This window comes from Talpa europaea (genome assembly GCF_964194135.1).
Source record: "Talpa europaea genome assembly, chromosome: 10".
NCBI classification, from domain to species: domain Eukaryota; kingdom Metazoa; phylum Chordata; class Mammalia; order Eulipotyphla; family Talpidae; genus Talpa; species Talpa europaea.
The window spans coordinates 18,617,973-18,634,291 of record NC_140077.1 but is presented as its reverse complement, the minus strand read 5'-3'; the positions used below and the strand labels follow the sequence as shown (position 1 = coordinate 18,634,291).

At 36.5% G+C, this 16,319-nt stretch overlaps 1 protein-coding gene across 3 annotated transcripts in view; it reads right to left on the bottom strand.

The window, feature by feature from the left end:
• Positions 1 to 2,020: 2,020 nt before the first annotated feature.
• NT5C2 (5'-nucleotidase, cytosolic II) overlaps positions 2,021 to 16,319 on the bottom strand; it is a gene marked incomplete at both ends in the record, with an annotated part of 71,317 nt that continues 57,018 nt past the window's right edge. For 2 of the 3 annotated variants that reach the window (XM_084246404.1, XM_084246405.1), the window contains 14 exons: positions 2,021 to 2,257; positions 2,795 to 2,971; positions 3,064 to 3,124; positions 3,219 to 3,270; positions 3,429 to 3,599; positions 4,262 to 4,328; positions 4,594 to 4,701; positions 5,774 to 5,815; positions 6,895 to 6,978; positions 9,139 to 9,192; positions 9,800 to 9,893; positions 10,912 to 10,969; positions 11,106 to 11,197; positions 15,334 to 15,429. In XM_084246404.1, the coding sequence (XP_084102530.1) occupies positions 2,021 to 2,257; positions 2,795 to 2,971; positions 3,064 to 3,124; positions 3,219 to 3,270; positions 3,429 to 3,599; positions 4,262 to 4,328; positions 4,594 to 4,701; positions 5,774 to 5,815; positions 6,895 to 6,978; positions 9,139 to 9,192; positions 9,800 to 9,893; positions 10,912 to 10,969; positions 11,106 to 11,197; positions 15,334 to 15,429 (1,393 nt within the window). Of the gene's footprint in view, positions 2,258 to 2,794; positions 2,972 to 3,063; positions 3,125 to 3,218; positions 3,271 to 3,428; positions 3,600 to 4,261; positions 4,329 to 4,593; positions 4,702 to 5,773; positions 5,816 to 6,894; positions 6,979 to 9,138; positions 9,193 to 9,799; positions 9,894 to 10,911; positions 10,970 to 11,105; positions 11,198 to 14,981; positions 15,006 to 15,333; positions 15,430 to 16,319 lie in introns of all 3 variants that reach the window. The other variant, XM_084246403.1, reaches the window with a different exon arrangement.

Below are 16,319 nucleotides of genomic sequence, written 5' to 3'. Positions count from 1 at the left end.
AGGAGTCAAGCCTAGCACTGAAGAAGTGGTATCTAGTACTTTACAAAACCCTAAATAAGCAGTGTTTTCCCAATATTGAGGAAAGATTCTGACAAGTCTGGTCTTACCGTCCAAAATATATACATTTCCATTCAGCTTCCTTAACAACAGAAACTCACGTATTTTACAACTCCCATTACAGCTGCCCTGAGTGCCTGCCTATGGCCCACCTCTCCCACCCCAGTACACTGATATACAAAGAAACACTGCTGTGGGTCTCAGGCCTCTCACGGAATCCTAGCTCTTTAAAATGTTTTGGCGGTCCTGAAGAGTTACGCCCAGCAGTGGAATTTATGCTTTTAACTTCTCAATCTTTGGACCTACTTACACACAAAAAGTGTGATAAATTAAAGCAAAGTGATGTTGGTCCTTGCTCTGAAATGGAAAAGAGGAAATGTACTATTAATGAGTAGCTATGTCATTTAGAAACTTTACCTTGAGAAAAGTTAAGACCATGTCAAACTTGGCAACATCTCCATCTTGAGTGAGAATAATCACTGGGTTGGCAATATAACTCTAAAATTTAAGATAGGGAGAACATCTAATTGTAATAGCATTTCTAACATACTTTTAAAGCAGAATATTCCCAACAGATACCCATTAGAATGTGTTTTTTGACATGACTTAATGTAAAGCACTAAGTTTGATTGTGTTCTCTACTTACAAAATGATTTTTTACCCCATGATCCTTTATAAACGTTCCATAAAAAATTTTGTTAAAAACTTAACCATTATCTTTAAAAGAATGTCAGTCTGTGGAACTTAAACCTACTGAACAGTCAAGTCACTCCAGTTCAGTTATGCTATAGGAAGAGGTCAAAGTCAGTATTAGAAATATTATACTTTATTGAATTCTAGAGCAACTAATCTACCCTCCCATGTTAACCAGTGACAAGAAATGTATCAAGGTTAAACTAAGAGTGTATACCACTGTTAAAAATGTAACAACTTTCACTATACTTAAGAGGCTGTTATAATACCCTAAAGTGTATAGTAATGATACATTCTTGTTCAAAACAAGAAGTGATTTCACTTGGGATTCTGAAGTGAATCTATTCACACTGATTGTGCCCTCTGCTAGTAAGGTTCTGGCTTACTGAGCCCGCTTCCCATCCTCCAGTGCTTGGCTTTGTAATGCGGCTACACACGCTGGAGGACAGAGCAGACTGGTGTTGGGTAGGAAGAACCGTACTATGTAAACCACACTCATGAATTTTACTCACTGTAAAATACGGAGGTTCCTCGTCTTCAGGGGGCTTTGTCCTTTTTCAGCTAAATTCTCTCTACAGATTAATCTCAGCTAATAAGAAAATTTTTGGATAACTAGCATTTTTGCTATTAAAAATATATAGAATTGGATGTGAAGACTTTTCTAAAAATGAAACTGCTGCAGTCTAGTTCAGTCCTAACGCAAGTAGAGAACACTTCTGCAAAGTCACTGACAGACGGTGACCTGACCACAGTCACTGAGGACACTTAAAGGCTTATGAAAGGAACCCCGACTTTAACAGAGACTACATTTGATCATGGAAACTATTTCTCCACTGATATACAATACTACGTTATACACTGAAAAAAAAAACAAAACCACAGATGTTGGAGGAAGAGCACAATTTCTAACATAACATTTTGGAATCTCCTCCTCCCTGCTCCACGCTGATACCTTTAGTGTATACTGATGACGAAACAAGACAAAGAAACAGTGTCACAAGCCACAGTGGAGCCATCTGCATGCAATTCAGCCTGACTTTTTACCCCTTCTTCCAATAGACTCCATTACAATTTGAACCATCTGCAAAGCGTGCAGACACATAAAACTAAGTATCTCCCTATAAGAATATTTAGCCTTCAGAAACTTTCCAGGTGTACCTTTGATGGAGCTCCCTTCCCCCCCAACTAAAACCCAAACAGGGACATCCTTTGTTCCTGTGGGTCCTGCCAGAACTTATTTAATGAGTGCTCAGAGTTTTGGTTTTCCTTCTTATTCTTCTTCCTCCTCTTCCTCTTCATCGTCATCTTCGTCGTGGCAGTGTGTAATTTCCTGGGGTGCCAGTGGGAAGAGGTTAGGAGGTTTAATCTCACTAATTGACCGTGTCAACTGGTGCCGCTTATAGTCGGTATCTTTGAAATCCACTGAGGTGCGGTTCCGAGTGGCAAGAGGGGACTCCATCTCATTGATATCTACATGTGTGTGTTCCACTGTTGATTCATGAGGCATCTAGAACAAAGCGAGAGGTTCAGAAAGCAGGTAAAGAAAAAAAGCTTTTCCCCAAATCCTGACACCTCTGGTGGCCATGCAAAGTATGTCTATAATTGACCAGAAGCCAAGACAATTTAGATGGTAAAGTACCTTCTTAGATCTACCGAAAAGCTGCCTGTCCTTTCTTCAACCCTCAAAATTACTCCCAAATCTTTTGCTATAGTCTGAAACTGGACCAAATGGGAGGAGATTCTTATTTACTGTTCATAGCAAATCAGTCCTAGAATATAGGCATATAAAAACTTGCAAACAGTACTTACAAGAGTAAAGTCTGTCATTCAAACACAACTTTTAGATTGTAAAATTATACTCTGTAACATTCTCTTTTGTTCATATTGCCTCAAAGACCTCTTTTTGTGCAACCAAGCAACCTAGAGGTTTTGCACATTAGAAAGGCTCTAAACTCTCCGGTGCCATTCCACAAAGCTGGGAGCAAATCTGAGTGGTTAGAATGTAACTTAATTATAAAGATAGCTCATGGCTGTATTAACTCACCAATACATGAGCAGCTCTGAAGAGGTAGCTGAATGGGTAATACAGCAGGTTGATGAAAGATGCTGCATAGAGATCAGCGTAACGCATCACTTGACTGGCAAAGAGGGTCTGCCGAGAACCACTGCGAAACAGGCTTCCCATCATCCCATAGCACATGTCCATATCATGAGTTACTTTCTAAAACAAGATTTGAAACTCAGCTCATTCAGAAATATAAAAATCACTTAAACTTCATTTTCCAAGTTTTCTATCATATCTTGTTGGTATACCTTAATACGTCTCTGGATAGAGCTAATGTCTGGGCGCTCATTACTGCTGCTGTCAAGGTGTCTGCAAATGAAAAAAAAAAAAAAAGTCCAGTGAAAAATCTCTAGCAAGGACATCTCATAGAAAGAGGAGAAATTTTTAGAATTAGGAAACTTACTTGTACAATTCGGCCAAAAAAATATCCAAGCTTTGAAGTTCTTCAAAAAGCGCTGGTTAAGATTTGGAAGGAAAAGGCAAATGTTACAAATATAATTACCCAGTTTTTAAACTAAAACCATCTTCTCCCACTTCAGGAGAACCCACTGGTGCATAGCAGGCCATTTTAAACTATGTCAAAATTTATAAAATGAGAGTCATGGCTCCTTACAACTTTTGTCAGTCCAGACGTGTAGCTCCTGTGCAAGTTCGGGTATCACCAAGAAAGTTCGCCACCCTTGTCGTTTCTTTGATTTTAAAATGTCCCCAAAAATGTGATCTCCAATATATAAAATGTCCTTGCCCTTGGCTCCCAACAGATCACAGATTGTGTCAGACGAACCTGAAACAATGGAATGAGCAATGTTAAAAGACAAAAATATCTCCATAGTAAAAGCTAGCATTCCAAGTACCACAACCATTAAATTCTATTAACTCATTTTATTATAATTGCATGAGAAACAGACTAGGAAAAGGGCCTGCCTTTCTTAAAAAATGTCCCTTTTCATCATTTCGTAAATTGCTTCTAAGACAAGGCCTTCAGTTCCTCTGTGCTGATCAGAGCGCTTGATCACTAAATTCAAGAGGAACAAAACTGTATGTTTCAACTTGAGTGAATAACAATGCCATTTCTCGTCAGAGATCTTCCATAAAGTGGTCTTTGTTCAACTGTTTCTAACAGTCTATGTATCTATGCCCACAGGTACTTCTCAAGAGCCCCTTCAGCACCTCTTGAGAATCATCCCACGTGATTCAGTATGCTGAGAAAAAGCCTCAGGGAGATGAAAGGACAGAGAAAAACTGATCCTCTCAGAAATAAAGATTCATTAGGCATCAAACCCATTCTCACTAATCCTGTTGCATCAGTAGGTGACTGAAATACATATCTTTAGTATACTAAAGAAACTGAAGAATAGATGTAACATTGAGGTGGGAGGATGCCAAAGCTTTCAGTGAGGTCTGTGCAAAGACTTAATGCTAAATAAAGAGAAGTCTGTGACTCACCTCCTGAGTAGACGATACCATGCTGTAAGGGACCTGTGTAGGTACCAATTTTCAGCTTGCCAGTTTTCTGTGTGAAGAGATAAGGTCTTTATAATTCCTTATCAATATTCTATTACAATCGCTACCCAAAATGCTACTTGGCTGATAGCCAAATGAATAGCACTTTAGAATTTTATTCTTTTGAACTATTTGGCTATCTCAATTAAGATCTTAGATTGATTTCAAAAGTGCTATGGCTAATAACTTAAAAATACCTGTTTCTCAGACTAGGAATGGGAATGGAGAAACATGAAGGACAATGTGCTAGCAGACAGATCATCCTCTCAACTTACAGTATCCACTTGACGCAGTACTGTGCCTTCTCCAAAAAAGAGTGGTTTCCGTGCATCCACCAAGATCAGGTCAAAGTAGGACTGCCAAGGTCTATGAGAACTCCCAGGCTGATAAAGAAGAATCAGGAAAAGCTAAAACATCCTCCTTACCTTATTAAGGCACTAATATTTAATCTTACTCAGATGCAAGGAATGTTGAAATACTAAAAGTATAATTAGAAGACCCCATTAGTCTATTAAAATCATACTGTGTCTCAGAAGCCACATTCTTTTCAAATCAGGCAAGGTAAAAATATAAATCAACTAATTATTTTAAATCATTTCATCTACTATGTATTATCTCATCAATTTAATATATGAAAGAAATTGTGTTCTCTGACATGGGCTAAAAGAGCCTAAGTGGGTGTAAGGAAAGATACAAATACTCAAGCGACATTAAGAAATAGGTGCATCATCATCATAACTGAAGTGTATAATCGTGGAATAATAGGAATTTTACTGGTTATTTCTCAGAATGATGACTCGAGGTAAACACTGGTCTTATGACCCATATTGCAGGCTAAGCACAGCACTAATGTAGAAGTTATACCCACTATTTATTTCCATCCTGAAATAGAACCACAGAATTAGCCTTTAAGGCCAAGCTGAAGAACACTGTTTACTGTACATTTGAGTAATCTGAAAACTGGAATTTACTGAATTTATTCAAAGCAGCATAGGACTCAAATCCCCCAGTTATGTGACAAATTGCAACAATATTCACTTAAATCTAAGTGAAGCCATACCATAGGAATTAAGACCCTGCAAGATTAACTCTTCTTTTGGCATAAAACTCAGCATGAATTAACAGGAGAATATAGATGTTGTCAAGAATACACTCATTTGTTTCTTTTAATCAGACCTTCCTCAACCAAAATTTCCTTTCATTGTCATACAAAAGTAACATTCTGCATAGAATTTCTTGTTATAAAATTATTCTTGGTCAATAGCTCTTATTTTTGCCTACCCAGTATTCATGTTGCTAGTGCCTTTCAATTCTACTAATTCACACATTACTTCTAATGTTAGTAAAGATTTCTGGATGGTTCCTGACCAATTCCTTACCCTTAATATTCCAGGATGATTAAATGTATTCATTATTACTAAAGCAATGTTCTATATAAGTTACATGTAGTAGTACCTTGGGGCCATGTGGGAAATCAAACAGGTAGGTCATAATTTTCTGGAGGGGTAGAAAAAAAATCAACATGAGATTCACACATAATACTTGCAAAAGACATGCAACATCTAAAAAAATTGAAAGCTTTTTCATAAGACATGTCTTTTCCTCTAAAGTTTATGAAATCATGGCAGTGGACATCAGAAATTAATGATTCACTATAACCAACAAAACCTAGCATTTTCAGAGAACAGAGGCTTCTTCTAGGAGATATTTTTGTATACTCATCCATTTATCTCTATCCAGTTCTCCTAGTGGACTGGAACATTAGAATACTAGACAGATGGACGTAAGGGGCATCTGAGGTCAGGGCATAGAGAAAATCATGGACTCATTTGGAAATAACACATACCTTGGCCTTCTTATTACTGTTCCTAGATCAACCAAGTCAGTGAACCACTGGCCTTATAAGACTGCTCACTCCCAAATAATTGGATTTCTAAATCAAGAATTTATATAGAGTATTGAGGGGGAAGAGCTGAGCTTCTTGCTGCTACTACAAATTTATTAACTGTCTTAGCAAAAAGTAAGATGGAGTTAAGGAATTATATCAACTTTTCTACATGTTTTAATCATTGCAAAAAAAATTTTAAGAGGTAAATTTTGATAATTAAAATCAAAACATCTTTGCACCATCCATTGCTCTCTAGCTCCCAAATGCATATATATATACGTGTATGTGTGTATATATATGTGTATGTGTGTGTATATATGTGTGTGTGTATATATATATTGCACAGGTATATATGCATGTGCAATAAAGGATGTGACTCTCAAGTTGATATATATAATGCATCAAAGAAATATACATGCCATTTCAATTATTTCAAGTATTTTAAACCCCAAAATCAAAGCCTTCAAATAGCCAATTGTAATCAGGGAAAGAATCAAAAGAAATATTTTGAAATATTTGAGAACTATGTCATAGCCTTAATCCTATGTATCTTTGTTTTTTTCACTCTGAAACAACAAAACAATGGGGGAAAAACTACTCAATAAATTACTATCCTCACCTCATCTTCACAGTTCTTTACACCAAAAAAATTCCTCTATACAAACCAATAAGAATATTAAGCACTTACATCTGTATATTTATAGTCACTGTTGGTGGCAAGAAATACTTTTCCTACTTCCTTCATCCGGCTCAGAAGCAAAGGTAGTTTTCCCTGAAATGTAATATGATAATGAGCAAAATACTAAAACACAAATGTATTTTCATTTACACTGTGGAGTAGTCATATACTTGATTTTTCTGTCCACTGAAATAAGGGAAGCCATGTAAGGGTAGGTGGGTAAACTAGGCTGGTTGGTTTAAAAATTTTGCACTAAAAGACCTCATTATCACTATGTAAGAATTAAATATTAACATAATAGGGCCTCCCCGGTGGCGCAGCGGTTGAGCGCTGGGTTGCGAAGCTGCCCGCGGCCTCTGCGGCGCCGGTTAGATCCCCGTTCGATCCCCGGCTGCTCCCCGGCCACCGGAGGAGGATCCCACATGGTGTGCAGACCTCTCCTGCCGCCCGCTGCTCCCCTCAGCAGTGTCCTTCGGTCCTTCTGCCTGCTCTGCTCCCCACTCTGGCTCTGGTGAATTCTCTCACCCTCCCGCGCTTCTGACTGTACCCAGTGCATGTATAAACAAAAAACAAACAAACAAATATAATAAATAAATAAAAACATGCCTCTATAAAAAAAATTAAAATAAATAATAAATATTAATATACATGGTACATTTTATAGCTATACATATATGATGATACATGATATGCTAACTAACAACCTATTTCTATTATGTCTGACTCCTTTGTCTGCCTCAGAAATAACGTAAGATATCTTATAACCTCAAAGTATATGAATTACATGCATTAGAAATCAGGAGACGCTGATTTTAAACAAATATATGTAATATAGTTTAATGTAAAAAGTTAAACAAAATGTATGGAAAGTATGAGATTTACTTAACTTGTGCGTACTTGCATTTTGTAAAGCACCTCACAAATGAAATGTGTGTGGGGGATGAGAACCAGAAATGCCCAGATCCACCTGCAGATAAATGAGAAAACTCTAACCCCTAATGTGACTGACTACAAAGAAAAATACCTTTTCCTAAACTCATGGTAAACAGGTTCCTTCGCTCATATTCTCCTGGACCCCCGAGTGTCCTTAACAACAGGGTGGGTGTAGGAGTAGAAGAGAAACAGGACATACAAAAACTGAAGCAGTGAGAAATCTTTACCAAGCACTTTTGAGAAAATACTGCATTCTACTACATTTACTCTATAGGAAAATGAAGAAGGGTAGCTCATCTTTGGGCTGTGTGTGTTATTTTGAAATAATTTCAGACTCACAGCAAACTTGTGGAAAAAGTAGAGGGTTCCCATATCCTTACTGTAGCTTCCCTTAACATTCTTACATAACCACAGTACAATTATCAAAATTAAGAAAATTAACATTGGAACAATACTATTAACTAAACTACAAATTTTTTAAAATTTTATTAGGTTTTCCACTAATGTATTTTAAAGAAATTTTAAAGGTTTCATCATTCCATGTTGACAGGTTAAAGATAGTTTAAATAAATCACAAAGATGGGCATTTTTGAGATGATCTGCTGCTGTGGTTAAGATTTAAGTATGGCTCTTGGCTTTACTATAATTTTTTTTTAAAGATTTATTTCATTTATTTATACAAGCGCTGGGGTACACGCCAGGGGCGCGGGAGGGTGAGAGAATTCACCAGAGACAGAGCAGGGAGCATAACAGGCAGAAGGACCAAAATATACTCCTGAGGGGAGCAGTGGGCAAGACAGGAAAGGTCTACTCGCCATGTGGGAATCTCCCTGGCCGCCCGGGAATTGAACCGGCACTGCAAAGGCTGCAGACAGCTTCACAGCACTGCGCTCAACCTGCTGCGCCACTGGGGAGGCCCTCTTGGCTTTATTAGCTGTATGAATTTTGACACATTATTAAATCCCTGTATCCCTCAGTTTCATCATCTATAAAGCAGAGGTAACAATTTCTAATTCAGGATTACATGGAAGATTAAATGGGCAATGCATGTAATCATTTAGCACAGTGTACACCCAGTACACACTTAGATGCTGCAATTATAGTTAGAGATTAAAAAAATGAAATACTAGGTCGCCTTGCCTATCAACAAACAGAAAAATTGTAGTAAGATCTAACCTGTGACTGAAAATTCTTGGTGATTATACCTGATACATATACCAAGACAAATTTTTTGTTTGATTTATTTCAAATAGTCTTATTCATTTCCCTGATGAGCAAAATAAGCTATCATGCAGATCTATTTTCCCCTTTAGTACTTACATCTTTCACTACATACTTCTCAAGATTTTCAACTGTCTTTTCCTTAAGGGAGCCCTAGAGGAAGAAAAAAGGGGACACAGAAAAAGAACAAAATCAGTTAATAGTTTATAAGAAAAATTTTGTGTACCATCAACCCAAATGTATTTAAATGTTTACCAAAATAGTAGATAAACTAGAAAAGGTCAGAATAAAGTAGCAGGTATGATTTGTTGCAACTCTTGGCTCCAAAATGTATCCAATATATAAAACTATTTTAATATATAAATCAAAAAGGCATTCCATACTTTATTCAGTACATTTTACAGTAAATGTAAATATATTATTATTAGTCAAATGGAAGGTATTTGGAAGAAAACAAATGGAACATAATGATCCTCAAACGATATGTAAGTATAATCAATACTGAAAGTAAGTCTGCAAAGAAATGCAAAGTGAAATAAGATCTAAAAGCAAGCACCACCACTGAGATCAGCATTACCTCTGAGAGCAGGACAGTCAAAACAAGAACATAAATATTCTAGAGAGCTATCCGTAGGAGGCAAAAAAAAATTTTTTTAACAAAGGAAAAATTCTGCTCTATTTGTACTCAGGAAACTAATGTCAGACCATAAAACACATGCCAGAGAGTAAGCAAGTAAAACAGCAGCTCCTACATAGGTACCTTGTAATGAACCCAGTCAACAGCATCTCTGACATCCTGGAACATACTTCGGTAAGACATGAAGAGGTCCCCATCTTTAAATCCTGTTTCACAGCTATAGAAAGATGAAAAGAACATGACAGGGAATTCAAATAAGAGTAAATAAAATGAGCATCAAAAATTGCCCAAGGGACCCAAAGGTTCCATTATCACATGGATAAAGGCTATAGCTAATTAGGAAATAAGTACTCCCTAATGAAAATCCATTCTGACCACCAGAGATGACTACAGTGTTCAACTGAATAGAGTAATTGTGAAGAAATACAAAGTGATAGAAGAAATACTGAATGGAAGCTTTAAAAAGCCAGTTCAATATCAGGTTCTTTTATTCATCATTTAAGAAACAAGTTCCCGTCAAAGAAATATTTTAAGCTTAAAATTGGTAATTTAGGTTCTCTCCACCCTGACTTTTGTGTTATTGTCTCTGGGTACAAAGTTACTGCCTATTTTCTATTCAGCTTAGTGACTCGGTGCCTCATCAAATTTAGTGCTTTGAAGTGCATAGGGCCTAAAGAGGATAAGACATCAGAAAACTCTGGCACATATGGTTGAACTTTCAGAGTTGGTTATACAAGTCCTCCTAAAAAATAAAGGATAACTTGTTTAAGACTTCAGGGAGGATAAACAGTATTTACTTTTCAATCAAATCTTCTTGGGCCTGGGAATGAAACTAAATTACCATCCCTGACTGGCTCCTGGGTAGCTGCTGTGAAATGAGTTGGGGGGTTTTAGTGTAATTCTGCTTGGACAGATAATCATCACACAAACCTCCCACTCAGTTGTCACAATTAGCACCTCTGCTGGCCGTCTTCATTCCCAGTAGAAGCCAATCAGAAGTGGTCCCTTCCAAACATGGCTGCAGCACACTGGCAAGGAGAGGGGCCGAGTGGGAGGTGAGAGCCTGCATGGAGCTGCTGGTGCTGTCCCATCTCTCAGGCTGGCAATGTGGCATCTCTCACTAGCACTAAATTCACTTCAGAAAAGCAGAAAAGACCTACAATGGCCAGTTCTCTAAAACCCTGTACATTAATTTAAAAAATCAATTGAAAAAAAATTATAGTATATATACATACCTGGTATATCTGCGACAATTAGTAAAAAAATCTACTAGGCAGGCCAACAGGTAGGTCTCTGAAAAATGAAAAATAAGTATTCATAAGCCATAAGTGAGATAGCTAAACTTACTTCATTATCTCCCTTGAGTAAAGACAAATGATCATGGAAAGAAGGGAAAGCATCAGTATATATAAGCATAGAATGAGTCTACCTGGTAGGTTGAAAAGTGTGTTCAGAATGTAAAATCTTTCAGTGTCATCTCGTTGGATAAATTTATTTGGATACTGCTCTCTAGTTTCTGGTCTGAAAGAAAATATTTTTAACATTTAATAACTGTAAGAAATAGTCATCATTCAAAAAAAAATCCATCTAGGTATTCTGGTGACCTCGTGCAAGGCAGGGCTCCAAATATTACACATGGGTAGCTATGAAGGGTGAACAAGTTCAGGTTCCAATTCTTAAAAAGTTCTCAGTAGGGTAAGGGAGATGAGTCACATTCACAGACAATTACAACAAGGGAAAAAAATCATAAATACAAGAGCTATGAGAAAACAGGAATGGGAGAACATTTCAACTTAAGGAAAGGAGAGAAGTGAATGTAAGAGTGAGGAGAGGAAAATCTAGGAAGAATTCATGAAAGTGGTGGCATATGAGTTGGTCCTTAAAGGCTAGATAGACCATCAGAGTGCAGCAGAGGGATAAAAGCATCAGAGTTGAACTGTAAAAACAGTAAATGAGTAGCAGTTTTAGAAACAGGATAAAATGGAGAAAGATATACAAAAAGATATATTGCAAAATTTGTCCTCTCCCTTTTGTAATGTCACTTTGTAGTTTCTCCAATTAGGAATTGCAGTGTATTTCTCCATCCTTGAGTAAGGTTTGAACAGTAACAAACGGGATCTAAGCAGAGGCTTGGAAAACACTTGGTGTCCCAAGGCTTGTCTACTCTTGCTGCACTTGTGAATGAGAATACATATGAATGAGAGTGATATAACCTGCTCCAGGATAAAAGGCCACATGCAAAATAAGGTGTCCCAGCCAGCAGGCTGTTAATTGCCAGACATGAGAGCAAGGTCATTCTAGAGCAGCTAAGCAACCTCACAATTGCCCAGCTAACAAAATTTTGAGCTAAATAAAAAGGTCATTGTTTAAAGCTAAATGACAGAGGGCCTCCCTGGTGGCGCTGAGGTTGAGCACTGGGTTGCGAAGCTGCCCGCAGCCTCTGCAGCGCCGGTTCAATCCCCGGCTGCTCCCCAACCATCGGAGGAGGGTACCACATGGCGCGCAGACCTCTCCTGCCTCCCGCTGCTCCCCTCAGCAGTGTACTTCGGTCTGCCTGCTCTGCTCCCTGCTCTGGCTCTGGCTCAGTCTCTCGCCCTCCCGCGCTTCTGATTGTACCCAGTGCTTGTATAAATAAATAAAAATAAATCTTTAAAAAAAAAAAAAAAAAAGCTAAATGACAGAGACAAGGACTGGGAAATCAGATGCTTATTGTAGTGATTCCGATACAAGCAGTAGGGGCCTGTCCTAGAGCAGTGGCAATGGAAATGAATGGGAAGAATGTATTCAAGAGATTGCCAAGGTAAAATGAACAGGACCAGACAACTGGATGTGGCAGATGGAATACAACAAAGTCAAAAGTGATGATACTCACACTAAGGTGCCTCTGAAAGGGTGGTGGTACCATTAACAGAAATATGAAAACTGTTTAAGTATATGTAAGAAGAGTTTTACTTTGGATACAGTAAGCTTAAGGTAAGCAGATTTCTGTAGACAATTAGAAACAAAGATCAAGAACTTAAAAACAGATTCAGACTTGAGGGATTATTTGGATCATCTACACACAGGTAAAAGATGAAGTCATAAAGACCATCTGACCAGATGAAAGCAGAGAAGGAAGACAGAGAGTAGCATCATCAAGATCATTTAGGGGTTAAAAGAAGATAGGGAAATGGACATACGTTAAGAGATGCATAAAAACCTTGCAGAGTAAAATGAAACACTTTAAGAAGGGAATATATTAATAAAAATGTTGCAGAGAAATCAAAAGGGAGGAAAACTAAAATATAAAAATGCGTAATTCTCATGCAAACAGATTTTTTATATATTTTTTTTATTTTTTACATTATTATTGATTTTTAAACAATATTTGCTTCCTCCTACCCCCTCACAGGTGTAAACATACAGAGATTAACTGAGCTAATTAAAGAACGGCAAATTTAAAGTTCATATTTGAAGTATTGATAATCTGAATAAATTCCTGCTTGAGTTTGTTAAATGCAAATGGTGTAAACTCTGAGGAATATAAAATCACTTAGCTCCCGTTCTTAGTCATCCTTCTGAAATAAGAGTTCTTGATGAAGAAAAGCTGTAGAACAGTTGATCTAGTTTTGTAAGATTTTCTATACTGAAAATTAAGGTGAAAGGGAATAGTAATACAGCTTTCCTCAGGTTTATTAAGATGGCACTGTGCCCTCAGATTATACTGATAATACATTTTCCTATTCCCTTCATTATTAAAGAGCAATTCCTTTACATAAGGATACTTAACATTAGGTAATTAGAACCCAAACTAATTTATAAATATAAAAATCAAGTTTATCTTGTTTAAACTGTATCAGATCACACTAGCATAATTCAGGGGGAGGTAATATAACATAAAAGAGTGCTAGACTTGAAGTTAGGACAAATACTGTTATGATAGTATGGATTATACTAACTTTTTGTGACTTATAGAACAGACATCTGAACTCATATTACCTATTCTAAAACTTTGAAAAGTCTTTGCAATTGTCCAAAAAATGTCTCAATTCATTGGCAAGGCATGTAAGGTGATACCTGATAAAGCTCTAACTTCCCTCCTCGCTTTGTCCCTAACTATACTTCCATAACTATCTTTCTCCCTTTCCCTCCATCCTCAGTCTCTTTCTCCATGGCTTTTTACTTCTGACTCTAAAGGCTTTATTTACTAATAAATCTGAATTATTAATTACTACTAATATTATTAGTAGTAATATTTAAAAGCTACTAAGAAATAGTTTGAATAATTCTGCATTTACTCATCAATTCTTTTCTGACTCCCACTGCCCCCCAAACATAAAAACCCTTTTCAGTTATTAATAAAATAGAATCTGGGTTCACCTTCATCGGGATTCTAAATTATAGCGACAATATAGTTGTCTCTATATGTAATTTAGAATTATAGTGACAATAGCCACATATGAAATAGGTTAGAATACTAGTATCTGCAATCACTTCATGATCTAAATCCCGCCTCCTGATATTCACAGATTTTGAACAAGCACCTCATTAGAGAATAATAAATGAAAGGTACATATATAACCAACCACTGGCCTGCCAGATGTGCTACGGTATTTAGTTCACACTATTCTCACTATATATACCTGGGCATCTTGAAGCCTATGTAATACCAACGGAAGAGTTTGTATCGGACGCTTCAACTCCAAATAGGGCACTGCTGTGATCTAACACTTAAAAGGATTCCTGGTAAAGTTTCAGTTTGTGCCTCTTATCATAAAAGGGAATTTACCAAAAAAGACATTGTTTCTTTAATAACTGCAGTATCAACTGTGGTTTTTACTACTTTGCCACAGAGAATACCGCATCAAAAAGTTACACAAGAGACTAACATATATTTTGGTTTTAGGAGTTGCTCTGACCCTAATACAGTATCAGCAATAAACCAGGTAGTAAAAAGGAAAGAAAATTATAACTATAAAGCCACAAATATAGAAACTGCTAACTTGTTGTATTGTGAGTTTTAAAAAACTGGGATGTTTCACATAACATTCATAAACACTAAATTTTATTTATTGTTTTAATTACTAGGGTGGAAAATCCACACTGATAACAATAGTGGAATATTCTGATTATGAAAATAAAGCTTATCCTTATTTATTTTAAATGTTATCACCCTCATTTGTAATCCCATGTTTTCAAAAATTTTAACCACATGATCAAATATCTGAAGCTATTCACTAGAATATAAAAATACACTATTTGTTAAAACTTTTTAGTATTTACAGTGCCATAATTTAAATTTTTCAAATCACTTTTATGTACATACCTCTTCTGAGCAGCTACCTGAGAACTGTATTAAAAAGGAGAAAATAAAAATCTTAGAATTTCAAATAAATCAAAGCCACTATAGTTTTTTTGGGGGAGGGGGAGGGGCAAATTCAAGATTAGCTTTTTGGATGATACATAATTAGAAGGCACTTAAAGATAATATAACTGCTAACTATATAGGTCAGTTTGAGTCCTAAACACCTAATAATTGTTAAGTATCCTTAAATAAAGGAATTAATCTTTAGTGATGAGGGAAGAGTAAAGGATATTAGATCTGGGGAGACAATGTCATCTTTATATTCTTTGACTATAAAAACTCTAGAAAGAGGCTAAAGTTTCTTTGTACTCACCCCCTTATGAAGTTAAATCCATGTGCACAGACCAAGAGATTTCCATAGGCATCAACTTTCAAAAGATTTCCATATAGTGTGTCAAAGACAAGTCCCCTGTGTAAAAATTAAAACATTATCAATAATGCAAAGTAACAGAGGTAATATATAGGCATACCTCATTTTATTGCCTACTTCAGAGATACTGCATTTTTTATAAAATGAAAGTTTATGGCAAACCTGCAATGAAAGTCTATTGGCACTACTTTTCCAAAAGCATGTGCTCATTTCATGTGTCACATTTAATTTAGATATGTATGGAGATTTTTACATATAATGCCATTATTGACACTTAATAGAACAGTATAAATTTAATATGCACTGGAAAACAAAAAAAAAATCTGTGTAATTCAGCTCACTGTGATATTTGCTTTACTGTGGTGGTGTGGAACCAAATCCATAACATGTGCCAGGTTTCTCTCTAGTCTTGTATAGTATAACTCAATCGCCAAAATCCAAACTCATCTTTTCAAGTATGATGGCAACTGCAGTATTTCCCAAAACAATATAAACTTAAGAGCCTAACTGAGTGAATAGAATCTTAAAAATTAATCTCAAAGCAGCTGAAAAATATTTACTCTGTTCAGATAAAGCATCACCACCATTTTCTGTAAGCAACATGTGCTTAATCAAAAAGGTGTAAATTATAACTTCTCGCTGGCTCCATTCTAAAACAGGGTCCTTTTTGGACAACAGTGATGATTCATGTTTCCCCCATTAGATGTTGTATATGTAATATATATGATAGTAACTCAAATAAGTATTAAATAAACATCTTTCTTAATCTTATCAAATTCAGATGCCACTGCCAAGGCTTTGGATTACCATCTTAAATACATGAGCAAAACATGTAACTGCTCTCCATTAATCAAAGGTAGAAGCATCCGTAATTACTGCCTGTTAGTTTTAATAATCCCTTTTCTTTCCCATTAATGGGTCTTCTTCAA